A 14749-nucleotide genomic window follows, 5' to 3' on the forward strand; every position below is an offset into this window, starting at 1 on the left:
AGACAACAAACCAGATTTGTAGTAACAAATAACAAGAGGAAAACAGATTGCAAAGAGGGTTTGCAGAAACAGAGAGGGAAAGGGAAGAAATATCCTCCAACAACCACTTAATTTGATAAAATATTTCCAGCTTTTCACAATAATTGCTCATCTGAGATGGACAAGTTCATAAACTGGTAAATATGCTCCTGGAATTACTGCAGGCTTATTTCAAAAGCATTTTGTATTGGAGCACCCAAATAAAACTAAGCCTGTTTTAGGTTTTGGTAACTTACTCCCCCTTCCATCTTTCTCTTCAAACCTTTATTTGAACTGTCAAGTATAAGAAACTTCTACATTTCAGAGCAGTCTTGTGTTTTAGAAGAAAAAAATCCAAAAAATATTAGTAAGGTGAACCTATCAAAAGTTAGGGTAAAAAAAACTGTTACTGCTTATTCCAAGAATACTTTGGTGTCCAGCTGTGCTCTCACTGCCTGCTACAATCTCCTCCACTGCACTGCTTGTACACAGAAGCTATGAAATGTTTCGAGGAAACAGAAGGGCAGGTCACACACCTTTGTCAGGCTGCACTGGAGATCTGCCACCACCACCTGTATTCACAGGCCTTTGTCAAAGCCTGCAGCTGCAAACAGGAATGGCCAGTGTGCCAAAATCACCTTCCCTTCCTCCCCTAACCCAGGCTCCACCAGCATTCCCTTCCCTCCCTGTCAGGATTCTGCTTCCCTAGAGCGAGAGATGTGTCCATGCCCTCTGGGAACCTGGAGCACATTCCCTGGGACAGTCTGTGCTTCTGTCCCTCTCCATGTGCTTCTCCTGCTTCAGCCTTGGGAGCAAAGGAGACTGCTGGAAGGAAATCCTCCCTCTGCTCTTCCCACAAACCCTTTAAAGCTGCCCCTATTCAAAAGGGATCAGGCAAACCAGACCTTCCAGTCATCCCATCTACGCAGCACTTTATGGTAATATAGACCTGTCGGTCTTTTTGGCAAGGTTTTAACACTTTTGAATCATTCTGCAACGCCAGACTCTTCCAGAAAACCCCAAAGCATCCAGCAATCTCCTCCCCACCCCAAAATACGTCTGAAACCAGAAGTGGGTATTTCACATACTTGGATATCAGCACATTTCATGACCCTACTGCTTTTTCTCCAGCTCTCATCTCTGAAGATTTTTACACCATACTTCTCTTTTCCCAAAATACCCCAAAACATCTTTATATCTGTGCTTTATGTAGGGAAAAATATTTTAAGGGACTTTTGAATAAAATAAAAAAATATGCATGTATCCAAAATTAAAAGGAGTGAAAATGGTAAATTTTATATAAACTGTCTATAAAGTCACATACTTTTCTCAGCACAAAGGGTGTAAAAGAGCAAATGGAAAAGAGACTGTGCTTTCAGTAGCAGAGCTGATCCTTTAAAGTTCTTGTAAAACTAGAACCCGAGAGATGTTCAAGATAAGCTGCGACAGAACAAAAAGATTGATATCAAGTGTATTTAAATTTGTTGTCAGTTTGTTCTGTTAACCACCGTGTTAATTACAAGTTTCCTGGTTTCTCTAGAAATAGCAAGTTAAATAAAATACAGCAAATAAATCTGATGGGAATGCTGGAGGTTGAAGTCCTTCTAAACTGCAAAGTCAGTTACCATGCATGAGAGAAACCTGCCTAAGGGTAAGTTCTGGGTAAGGATTCACCTCATCCTGCTGCCAGCATCATATAACAGTACCTGGTTCAGCAGGACTGCAGCTGCAGTTCTGACTGGGCATACTGGCCAGCAAATTACACTAAGAGTCTATCCATCAGCATCTCAAGGGTAACAAAAAGTAACTTCAAAACTCCTTCCTGAAAGCCATCTGTCAAACATGATTTCCACAGCAGCTGCAGAAATGGAGCTTAGCAAATTCCAAAGAAACAGCAGGACCTCCACGTTCAAATCCTTCTCGAATTTGTCCCCACTCGGTATTTCAGACCAATTAACTTCCTCGAGATTTAGTTCCACAACAGGATCATGGAACGCTGAGTTCAATCTGCAAAGCTCTCCTGCTTAGCACACGCAGTGGTCCCAGCTGCACCCAGGTCAGCAGTGTGAGCTATCTGCAGAGGAACACTTCCCTTGGACACAACCAGCACGCCCTGAACTCTGTTCACTTGTGCAGCCATGGCTGCAAATTCAGCCTGGGACAAACTATGCCCCTGTTCATTTTATAAACACCATACCCAGTACTGGCAGAAGCTCTGGGGCCATCAGTGGGAATACCACATCCCATCAGCCCTCAGATCCCCATTCCACAGCAAAGCCAGGATCCAGGAACTCAGGAGAGAACTCTGAATGTATTTGCACCATTTGCCATCCTCTGCTCTGCAAACAACTAAGAACAAGGTTAGCAGACCTACAGTGGGTTTTTTCTTACTGAATATGAGTTTAAAGGTGCCACACATGGTTTGTGAGCTGCACAAAGAATTGAGCTCCTTTGCAAAAAACAATCACAGCCATTTACAGGCTACGTGAGCACTCCTGCAGCAAACAGCCATTGTCACAAGTGCCCCAAGTTTGGCCATGTGATAACAAACCAAAGTCATCAGAGAACCTGGAACCTTCAGTTCAGACTGTAATATTGACAGTACTGAACAGGCTGCCCAGTGAGCAGCTTCTGCCCAGGGAATGAGGGCTGGCTGTCAGACCCTGCTGCTGCACACACTGCATGGTCAGCCAGAAAATTATCCTCAGGGTTTACATTTCCAGCTCTGGGAAAGCACATCTTAGATGGAACTTGGAAGACATGATGTGAAGACTCCTCTACCTTCAGCAGCTGGAACTGTGACAGTAAGAAACCTGAGACTGAATTACTTATTTCCCTTAACTACTTCACTCAAAGATCACAGTGAACATACCAGTGAAACCATCAACTTCTGCTTAAATCAGAATTCACTGAATAAGTTTATTTCTTAAACTTTTTTTTTCTTCTTTATGTAAACAGGAAGACTGAAGGTTCAAATAAAGGCAACAAAAAAAATCTCCTTATTTTAGGCTTGGAATGTTGGCAGCTGCCACAAGGTCATAAGGGATAGTATAATCCATTTTATTCAAGCTTTACATTCCACAAGACCAGCAATCACAACTAGAGTATTAAACTGAAGTATTAAGCAACCAGACTCCTCATATCCTTCTGTTTTTCATTCTTGCATTTAAAAGAAAAACTATATCAGAAGGGCTGCATTCTGAAGAAAGAATTAATATTTGCTACAAGAATTCTTTTCTTTGCTCACTCTGATCCCCCCTCACACGTCATACACACCATCAAGGGAGTCTGTATTCACTACACCTGACCAGTTTGTAACATTTTGTTTGGTTCTTTGAGAAAACCTACATATCCCAAACACCCTAGCTTTTGTTTACATATAAACAAATTAATTTTCTGAGCAGTTTGTGCTAACAGAAACAAAGCCACATGATCAAAAAATAAGGCACTGAAGATAAGCATTTACAGGTTTTAAAAACAGCTGGAAAGGTAACATTTGCACAGACCTCCTTTTGCAGTCTACCCAGAACACCACTCAGTTCTCCCCTGTAAGTACTGAGAATGCAAGTCCAAAGTGCAATTAACAATAACCACTGGAAAAGTCTAATTAAGAGGAGTGAACAAGTCAGAAAAGCAGTACCTGATGCATCCAGCTGTTACACACCCTAGTCATCCCCAGGCTTCATCCTCATCTGGGCTTGCATCTGGGCAATCATCTCCTGCATGCGGCGCAGCTGGAACAGAGAGACACCCACGGGTTTAGAACAGTGGCAGCACAGGTCCAAAAATCCAGGAAACCATACATCTTTTTCTCCCATGGTAGAATGCAGATCCTGTTTTCTCCTTCACAAGCTGGAAATGTTCAATAATTCACACAACTGAGTATTTTTTCCCCCCTCTCACATTCTTCAGTTCATTACATCATATTTTCACAACAGAATACTTATAATGAAAATTAGGCAATAAAGTCCAAATCTTTTGCTGAGCTGTGAGTCCACATTTAATCTCCAGTAAGAAAGGCACATCCTTTTGGTGTGCAGACACACACCTGAGTGAGCCGAGGCAGCTCTGCTCTGCCACGAGTGCTCAAAGCACAAACCCATGTCAGAACACTTAGCCTTGGGCCACCAGAGAACTCTGCAAGTTTTTAGCCACAGTAACAGCTGAACGTGCAGACAGGATTGAAAAACTACTTCAAAAGAGAAACAGACAGATGTTTATAAAATTTGGAAAGCCAGACTAAACATATAAAGCACCAATATTTTTCACGTCTAAACAATGATTTTTCCTGGAAATAACTGTTTTCTCAAGGCATTTTCTTTAACACTTATAAGTTAGTTTCCATCTCATAAAAGGCCAATTATATATAATGGGTTTTTTGTTTGGTTGGTTAGTTTGGTTTTGGTTTGTTTTGTTTTTTTTTTTTAAATCACATTAATTGGAACAAATGTTCCTAAGAAAGAAGAAAGATCACTAATACAGATTTTCAAAATGTATATGCAAATACCTCTAATGTGGTTTACAAATGACTGGTACTTCCTTCCAAATGCAGGTGGGGAAGCTTCACACAGAGAACTACAAATGTCCTACCTTACAAACTGGGGAGGAAATAGACTGCTATTTCCATGCACACTGTATAAAATAGGAGTCTGTCTCAGTTTGGAGGTCATGTAAAAATTTGAGGCTTGTACAGCAAGTTGTCAGCTTATTGAAGTAGTTAGAGAATTGCTTTCAGTTATTTTCAAGGAGGTCAGGGGGGAATTCTAACTCAAAAAGCACCGTGCTTAAACAATCATACTGTACTTTCATCCACATTAACTGTTGTGATAGTCATTACTGCATCAGATTCAATACTGAGGAATCTGAGACAAAGACTTGATTGCATGTATGTGGGGTTGAGTTGTTGGTCTGGGTTGCTTGGAAAAAAACCACAAAATAAAAAACAATCACAAAACAACAAAACCCAGAAACAAACATCACAGAACACAAAAAATTAACTGCAGGTGCCCTTATCACTTTTCCTTGCCTGGTCTCAGATACAGATTTAGGAAACAGTAGGAAACTGAAGATTAACTAAAGAGTAAAAAACAGATTGCAGCATAGCCAGCAGTAACAGAGCTTGCCCAGAACTAGCTGGCTTATGTACTTATCCTCTTGCTGCAGCACAGGGTTCAGGAGAGGCTAATTCAGGTTCCTGTGACTGCAGCAGAGATGCCCTCTGACAAAAGGAGATTCACACAGCAACAGCATGAGATATAGCTAAGTCTGCAAGGATTATTACAAACCCATCTACATCTTTCTGCTAAACACTTAAAACAAAAAGCTCCCGATCAGAAAGGTGGCATAACGCTGCAGGAAGAAGGAAAACAAGCAGAAAGTTTCAGAAGTGAGAGTTGCATTGATTCCATGATACAATAAAAAAGAAGTCTCAAAGATCCATTTGTAAAAATGTACGGCACCTGGTCTTTTGAACTGCCTCTCTGCAGATGTGCCACCAGAATAAAACCAGCTTTTGGGAAGCACTCCTACTTGAGCTTTCCCAAGAGCACTCCAAGCTGAGCATGAAACATTCCCAAAATAGCAACCATTGGGTAATGAGAGGGGAAGATATTGCTGCCCAAGTGTTATGGTGACTGCTCAAACACAGAACTCTGCTAACAGCCAACATCATCCTGTAGCACTCAAATGCAGCATTGAGACTCACATTTTCTAAACCTTAATGGATAAAAATATGCCCATACCATGAGGGAAATCAGGTGCTGCGTATGACACAAATGTAAGGAGCACAAAACCCCCACGAGACCTACTCTGCTCTAACGTTAATATTGTAACAGACTGTCCTTTTCCATTCTCTTGGGCAGTTGGTGAGACCTACTAGTGAAGTCTCAGTCTCATCCATTAGCTAAGTACTGGCAAGTTTCTGAAGCTATTTTAGTGTAATTCAGTAGAAAAACTTCCAGGTACCTGTGACAAAACCAGCAAAACTAGGCACGCTCTTGTCTGCTATGGCCACTGGGAGAGAAGTTCTTTTCCATAAGGAAAGCAGGCAAAAAAAAAAAAAAAGAAAACAACAGAAATGTACTCAAGTACACCTTTTTTTCACTGTTTCCTGGGCTGCATCAGCATCTTGATTTGGTTTTCACTGAGCATTTACTATGCAGATAATGGTGGCTTTTTGCTGTCAGACCGTGGCTCTTGAGCTCTAATCAAAGTTACAACCACCAGTTCCACAACAGCATTGTCCTCAGCAGACAACCTGAGAGCAACGACACTTACCCCACTAAAACCTGGTGCCATACCTGCAGAACCAGAGTGCTGAAGTCAGGGGTAACAGCTGAGCTCAGGCAGGATGCGCACCTTGGGCAGGACATGGTGTGGACAGCAGGAGTCCTGGCAGCTCAGGAGGGAGGGTAAAAAAAGAGAATCCAGCCGTGTTGTGCTCAAGGGGCAGCCAGGCCAGTCTCCAATTCCTCAAGCAGAGGATGGGATGTAAGAGCTGCTCCTCCACATTACAGTACAAACAGAAAGCAGCTCATGTTCACCCTACTGGACCTACTGCACAGACAGAGACAACCCCTGCTATTAAAGGAGAACGCAAAGAATCACACCAAAGGCTGGCACTGATGTCACAGCTGTGTTCCCTTTGCTGCTGGGGACTGCAAGCATCGAGGGCATAAAATGGCTTTGATCTTGCTCAGCAGCAACTCCTCTCACTTGTAAGAGCAGCATTAACACATTCCCATCATCCCCTGAAGAACAGATGTACACCATGACAGCACAGGGCCAATTCCCACCACGGAAAGGAAACTAGGAAACAGTGTCTGGAAATCTGGTAAAACAAATTGTTCCTGTGAGTTCTCAGATAACAAAAGGCAAAAGAATAAACTCAACCTTGACATAAATGCCACTTAGTTTACTTATGTCAGAACTAAAATTTAGTTCAAACTGCCATGTAACTACTGCAGCAACACAGAAAGAAAGCAAACATTCAAGTAAGAGTAAAAATGAACCATGCACCTTCTTAAAGGTATCCCTGCCCCTAACAGAAATCACAGCTACACAGCCTTCATCAGCAGTCATGCTGGCTCTTCACATAAAAGTTTCTGCATTATCTTTCAAGAAAATGCTTCCACATGTCCCTGCACTTCCAGGCAGTGACCTACACATCCTCCTCACACCCTCCCCCAGGCCACTGCTGTCCCCTCTCTGCCTCCCACACCAACCCAGGGCTCCTCATCTCATCTGCCAAAGGGTTAAACAACTCACAGAGTGGATGGACAGGAGAAAACAATCTCAGCACTGTGGTTCACTCTACTGACCAACTGCACGGGAAGCAGTGGAGTGGTTTGCCCAAAGCCTCAGGACAGCTCACTGGAGAAACCAGAGAAAGCTTATTCCTTGCTGTTTTCATGGAATCACAGCCCTGACTGTGTTCTGGAAGTACTACCTCTCAAAACTTTGAAAGGTTTTTATTATGAGATGTTTTCAGAGGAGGAATAATATGGCACAAAACTACACACTTTAAGTTTGTGCCCATTTGCACTACAACATCAAAATAATCTGTATTTACAGTAAGGAACATGAATATCTTTATTCTTATTTTCACTGCCCGCCTCAGAAAAACAGGTCATCACCTGCAAATGAGCAAAATCACAAGAAGATGGAGCAGTAAATCCAAAATGATAGATCAGCAATTCCAGATTGCTGAACTGGGGACCACATCCTTGGGCATAATAAAAGATCATTTAGCAAAAGTGATGCCTTGATAAAGATGATCCTGGCACTTGCCCAAGCATTCATTCCTTCCAAGGTTATATAAACCTCACAGAACTGTAAATAGAACTTCAAGCACCGTTACTGATGGGAATGCAAAACAGGAGGGGAAATGGATATTTGTTTTCTCTGTGAAGGCCATGGAATGCAAGCCCATTTCCTCTGTGCCTCTTTCCTCCACAGATTTTTCCCAGTCTGAACCTGAGGGATGGTTTTGAGATGAAGGGACTTCATACCGGCTTATCTACAGAGGATTCAGCAAAGCCTCTTGATCTCTTTGGGACAGCAGAATGCAGAAGTTAAAAAAGCATTTGTTTTTTCAAGTTCTAACCTAATCCTCTGCAACTTCAGCAGCAATTATTCAGAGATAATTAGCCCCAGAGGAAACTTCCAAAGACCGTCCTCCAAAAAATTCAAAATTTCAGTCTTAAATAGTTCTGAAGGATACCCAAGTTTCTCCCTAACTGTTAGACATGTATGATCTATGAAGTTCAAATAACAGGAGAAACAGCCATGCCTTACAATCTCTAAGTCTACTGCCTGAATCTTGGAAGCACTAAGGAGAAAAAAGAAGAACGAAAAGCATTTTCCAGAACTGCTGCTGACAGTCCCCAAGCCCCGGGACCGTGGCCCTCGGCTGAGGGGCTGCTGCTCTGCACACACAGCACCTCAGTGTGTGCACAACGCTCCTGGGAGGGCACAGCCATCACAGTGCTTATGCTGCTGAGTGGAGTTACACGGTGACGAACACGCAGCTCATTCATGTTATTGAATACCGTGATAATGAGCTGCCGCTGCATTTCCTTTTAGGAACATTTCTTGCTATTTATGTCAATATGCCACGGTTAGCCAATAGCTAACCAGGGTTAGCTATTTTTAAATATGGATGCTGTAAAGGAAGAAGAAAATGCACAGACCGAAGTAACAACATTTCAAAAATTTCCATGTATGGGAGTCATTCTTTCACCTCAGAAACACATAAAACTGCTTGGAGCTCTTTATTTCTTCCTCCAAATCACTGCACATATGTACTGATCTTTTAAATCACACCTTCCTGCACTTAGGGACATGGATCCAAGCTGAATTGGGTAAAAGAAGGATAAACACTAAAAAACCCCACTATCTTGCAACTGGCAGAAAGCCTTCAGTTTTCACATTGCAAACAGTCATAAGCACTGCCAGTGTACTCCTTGAATTTAAATACTGGGATAAAAGTTTGAGTCCTTACAACTTTAGCATAAAAATACTAAGTTGAAAGGCCTAGCATTAACTTGGAACCAGAGAGAGAAATCAGAGTTTGAAAACACCAAATCCATAAGTTGAAGATGCAACAGAAATACTACTAAGTCCAGATTGAGATGGAAAAACACTCGCATTTATTTTATCATGGAATTTTTGAGACTCAGTAGCCTTTTTCCACTCCATAGCCACAAGCCATAAGAAGAAACGTGCTGGTAATGTGCTTGCAGTGAGCACATGCACATCTGAAGTGACATCAGGCTGTCAGTCTATCCCAACACACCGTTTAAAGCAGCATATGTCACCGACAAACATAAATTGATTCCAACATTTAAAATAGCAAATATCCTTATGGAAAATTAGCACACAAACGAGAAGTGAAAAATATCCTGCCTAGCACCAGGAGCCCACGTGCCACCTACCATCCCATGCACCTGCCTGCAAACAGAGCTCTGCACGGGCAGCTCCAGCGCTCGGCCCTGGGCTGTCACTGTGCACAGCTCCAGCTGGACACCCCGTCAGGAGAAAGGCAGTGGAGCACAGCACGTTCACTAAACAACAGCACTTCTACAAGCTCCCAACTTACCTCAGCCTCTTTCTGCTGCAGGATTCTGTCCTTGTCTACCACTTCCTCTTCAACAGGCCTAGTGAAGAAAAGAATGCATTGACAGTATAAAACGCAGAAGGAAAAATCTCTTCAAGGGTCATGTTTCAATTAACGTAACATCAGCAAAGTCTACATGTCTCTGCACAGGGGAAATCGGGACATTCTCCAACTCATACTGCCCTTCTGTAAAAGGCCATCTTCACCTCACAAGCTCCTGCTATTCACTCTCTGTTTCTTAAAATTCAATTTCTTCACTGCTATATGGATTTTTTTGCAATTTAATGAAGAGATTTCCCCCACTATCTACCCATGCTTCAAAAATCAAACCAATAAAAAGCTGCATAGGTCATTTCTTTTTTTCTTTAAGATCCAAATGCTTTGCTAAATACTTAAAGAACAAGTGGAGTATGGACCAGTTGCTATCCATAACGATGCAGCAAAGGTAGATGCATTTTTTTTTGCATTAAGTTGCCAAGGACAGAAATCTCACCAGGAAGAAAAAAAAGAAAAAATAAACTCCATAAAACCCACACACATTATCAGAAAATTTTGACTGGTCTGAACTGGTCAGCTATTCTGTGAAGGAGCAAGAGAACAGCCACCATGGCAGTCCTGCAATAACTGGAGAAGCACTGTCTTCCCTAATCAGATAATCTGTACTTTTAAATGTGCCCCCTCCTGTTTACTTTCTCCAAGCAGACATCATTTAATAAAAACCTATCTTGCTTGCAGCACACTTCTTGATCACATTCCAATTAAAAGCACAGAGAAAAGGGAATGGGCGCAGAACAAGCAGCCATTTGGAAGCACAGCCCCTTGCTGTGCATTACTCCTCTTCCAGAGGAGTGTTTCATACAAGTTTCTTGTGAGAAATAACTAGTTACAGGTGGGATCAGTTGAGAGGAAGAGCCAGTCCAGTGTCCCAGTGGAAGAAGAGACTCCCAAGCAGCACCCACTTACTTGCCAGTGCGTTTCAGCCTCTCCGAACGGAAGTTCTCGTAGTGCAAGTCCTGGGTCACCTCCTGCAGGTCCTGCATGTGTGTTCTGGAACATGCAAAGGGCTATTGAACACTCTGTCCTTCTCATTAAAGGAAAGAAAATCACCCTTTTAATCTTCTATTTCTGTTTTACCTAACAGATGCATTCACCAGAAAAGTAAACCCTTACAGACCAAGCCTGCCATAAAGCCCCCAGAACTCTGCTGTCACACCCACTGGTCTTTAATTCACACCTCAGTGCCCCAGCACTGTTCTCCCCAGACCCAAAGCATGCTGCCCTTCCCTCGGTCACTGCTTTAGACGAGTTGTTTATAGTGGTCTTTGCAGCAATAACAACTTTGCAAAGACAGTTATTCAGAAAGATCCTTTCATTCCTGAAGTATCTTATGACTCTGAGTGCTGTTAAGTATAATTTGTAACTGAGAACTAGGTGGAGCTCCTCGGCTCTCACCACAGCTGACACCGCCTAACAATTTCCAGCTGCCAAGGAAAAGGAAACCCCACTTGCTGCCAATGCCCAGCAGAGGGCAATCCCTGCCCAGCCAGACTGAATTTGGAACGACACAGTGGAATTCCACGTCCAACAACAGTATAACATCACTTTTAAAAAAAAACACCTGAAGCCCATTTACGCAGGCAGAATATCCGTATCAGCTGCAATCAGAAAGGGGCGGGGCATCACGTGTAACAAAGGGCTTCCTACGCTGCCAGGACAATGGCACTTTGCTTTTAAGAATGCTTTTCACTTGGAATAATATTTTAAAAGCCTCCCTGCCCCGCCGACTGCACTGTAACAGAACTTCAGCTGAAATGTAAGGCCATCAAATCAGTTCACATAAAGGCATAAACCCACACATATCTGGCAACGTAAAATACAGAAAATATTTTCTGAAGTCGGAGATCAGAGGATACAGCAGCCAAAGAAGCTGCAGGGGACTAAAACGTCACTCTACACTGCCATGAGAGCTGGCTGTGAGTGAAGGAATTCACGCTGCTGTAGCTGCAGTCACTGCCACCGTTAGGTCAGCACACGGGATGGGATCCCTGCCCCGTTACTCACACGAGCATTGTGCGCAGCTTGAGGAAATCATTGTGCTCTGGATTTTCAACCTCAACGACTCCCCAGGGATACAGGCGGCCTCTGATTTTTTTCCCCTTCACCTCAATTAGTTGATTGGATCCAATAACAGCAAAGGGAATGCTTGCCTAGTTGAGACAGAGAAAGACAAGTTACTGGTTTGATTTTCGGTTGATTTCTGTACTTCGTCTTTTTTTTTTGAAGAAAGCACAAAGACTTAAGGAACAGACAGGAGAGGGGGGAAAGAAATGTTGACAAATGCTGTCTACTAAAATCCTTCATATCAGAAAAGCAACAAATCCTGTTCCAGGCAACACAACCTCTCCTAATGAGCACCTGTAGCTTTGCTGGGATCAGTCTGAAGAGAGGCACAGCAGGAAATGACGCTGTGCTTTAGGAACACACGACTGCTGTTCGAGTACAGTCTGGGCAGAATGTGTCACCTGGCACAGCCCTGCCTGGAGAACACCCAACACAAACACACCTCACATACAGACTGAAGGACTGGACAGGGATTTCAGATACATTCTACTTCTGCAAGTACCACAGCCCAAAGAGGAAATGACTTCAGTAAAACCGTTATTATCTGAGCAAACAGGAGAAAGTTGTTAATTAGTACAGCAACCAAACACACACTCTCTCCCTGCGTGTGTGTTAAAACGTTTGAGTCAGAACACAGACTGCAAATAACAGTTCTTGGTGAACACTGGCTTTTCCCTTAGAAAAGAAGAAAAAGTCACAACACTACCTTTGGAATTCTGATGAAACAAAGACTGGAAGAAAAATTATTATAATTCAGAGTCAACATCCAAAGAAAACTGGAATTTTCAACACCTTGTAAAAGTACCCTTAGGCATACTGTAGACTGAAGAACTGCTGCAGCAAAATAATAAATTAGGAGTGAAACTTGCCTTTAAAACTCTAGTTTGCTCTTTAAACTCCTCATCTTCATCAGAATCTGCATCGGGGAGCTGATAAATTCTAATGCCATGTTCAGAAATCTCATCCAGAACCTGAAAGTTTACCAAAAAGAGAATAATAAATTCTTTTTTTATCAAGAGATATTCAGTTAAAAACATCTATCACTGATTTACTAGTCTGTCAAATATGCACTTGATTCAGTGTCCAAAGTGCCAAATAACACAGGCTTAAAGATTTTTTTTAAAGGCACAAAAGATAAATGCATTTTTAGAAAACATAGCAAGTAAATGATTACAAAATGCCAGGAGATTTACATGGCCCATAATACAGAACAGATAGAAGCAAAGTGAGGTTAATATGAAGAAAGAGTAAAAGCAATGAACTTGGAGAAGGGATTCATTAGTTCCAGCATCAAAACCACTCACCTCATGTCAAAGTATATTTTTGTGCATTTGATGTGTACAAAAATTTAAAAGACAGCTCCTATTGCCTCTTGAATCAAAAAAGACAAAAGCTGATTATCCACTTAAAACTAGAGAAAGTCATTAAAAATCCACTAAGAAAAAAACTGTTCTTAAACACTAATGTCTGAGATCTACATAAAAATAACAGTATCCATATTCCTGTCTGCTCTTTTCCTAATGAAATCACCACAGGGTGAGCAGCCAAATAACTCTGGGCCTTGGGCAGTTTCAAAAGGTGGCCCAAGTCAGTCCTTTCTTCAAAACTGAAGAGACTCTGCTGCTGCCATACTCTGAAAATATCCCAGTCAGCTCGTGTCCCTGCCTCAAACGCACCGACAGGATCGTCTCTCAGCAAAGGGTACGAGGAGAGCATGGAGAACACCCAGGTTCCACAGGGCCCTCTTCAAAGGCAGCTTGGATGTTTCAGCAGAAAAGGTGAACTCTGCAAACTTCCTAGAGCAGTTTTCCCTCAGGAGCTGCAGCTGTAACCCCCCAAACAGCACCTGAACCAAGCAGCTGCACTACTGCACCAGTGAACTCAGAGTGGACAAGGTTTGGGCAAAATCAGGGAGGGCTTTGAGGTCACTGTAAAAACATTCAGGAAGTCTGTGTAAGGACTTGTGATGCCATTACTACACATGTAACTGGAGATTAACTCCACAGCACAAGTACAAGCAGACTTCAAACAGATGAGAGTCTCATTGAGCCTTCTCTGGCTCCTGTTGGGTTCCTCATCCTCTGTCGTGATGGCAACCAACAGCTACGGTGTAAATGAAACTTGTCCAACCAGAACATGACTATCAAACAGCTGTTTAGAATCAAGCAATTCTCCAGACCATTAGAAGAGGAAAGACCATGTATGAAGCACAGCTATTCCCCTGACAGCGTTTTCCTGCCAGGTATATAAACATCCCCCGCACTCACACACACTGAATAAAACATCGTGAGCCCCCACCGACACAGAGAGCAGTATTTTTTAAAGGAAGAAATTTGGGAATAAGTGTTGCCAAGAAGCAATTAACAGCCACCTTGACACAGTGGCATTTAACTCAATGCATGTCGTTACTTTCTGCAAAATGGGAGAGAACTAAACTGTCATCAAATGATAACAGAAGATGCACAGCTGGGATAGGTGGGGCAGTGCTGCAGTGTGATGCCTTTCAGCTGCATAAAACAAGAAAGCACATTTAACCTGGCTGAGATCTTGAAGATAAAATGCAAGTGAAACAATAACGGGAAAGCCAACAGCAAGGGGTGCTAGAATAATATATTACAGCTGTTAAACCTAGTGCTTTCCTGAAAGGAAAAAGAATTGCAATAAAAACAAACTGTATTTTATGGGCCTAACAATGAAACAGCATTTTGCTTCTTCAAATCTGAATTTTATTTGCCTCAGAGGATTCTGTGTTCTTAAAGATTAGCCTTCCCATGGGAAATTAAAAAAAAAAAAATCAAAATATTAGTTCCCCTCTCATGAAGTCATTCTTTTGAGCATGTTTCCTTAGCAGCCTTGCATGGCACAGCTTGTGAAACTGCCCTGCATTTCTTCCCACTCGAGAGTTTTAAAAAATAACTTTGAATTCCAGAAAGCCCAAACAGGAATTACTCCAAGCTGGGTTTCCTCTGCAAGCACCATAAGCTAATCTTGCTG

General features: G+C 42.3%; 1 protein-coding gene across 3 annotated transcripts in view; it reads right to left on the reverse strand.

Moving 5' to 3' along the window:
* LOC126641773 (septin-2) overlaps positions 1–14749 on the reverse strand; it is a 32779-nt gene that overhangs the window by 2257 nt on the left and 15773 nt on the right. For all 3 annotated transcript variants that reach the window (XM_050318830.1, XM_050318832.1, XM_050318833.1), the window contains exons 8-12: positions 12625–12726; positions 11696–11841; positions 10598–10681; positions 9617–9674; positions 3659–3752 (exon numbers count right to left, since the gene is read on the reverse strand). In XM_050318830.1, coding sequence (XP_050174787.1) covers positions 3684–3752; positions 9617–9674; positions 10598–10681; positions 11696–11841; positions 12625–12726 — 459 coding nt within the window. In that variant the 3' untranslated portion in view covers positions 3659–3683. The remainder of the gene's footprint in view (positions 1–3658; positions 3753–9616; positions 9675–10597; positions 10682–11695; positions 11842–12624; positions 12727–14749) is intronic.

This window comes from Myiozetetes cayanensis, unplaced genomic scaffold, assembly GCF_022539395.1.
Source record: "Myiozetetes cayanensis isolate MyiCay16 unplaced genomic scaffold, myiCay2020 scf21, whole genome shotgun sequence".
In the NCBI taxonomy this organism is placed as follows: domain Eukaryota; kingdom Metazoa; phylum Chordata; class Aves; order Passeriformes; family Tyrannidae; genus Myiozetetes; species Myiozetetes cayanensis.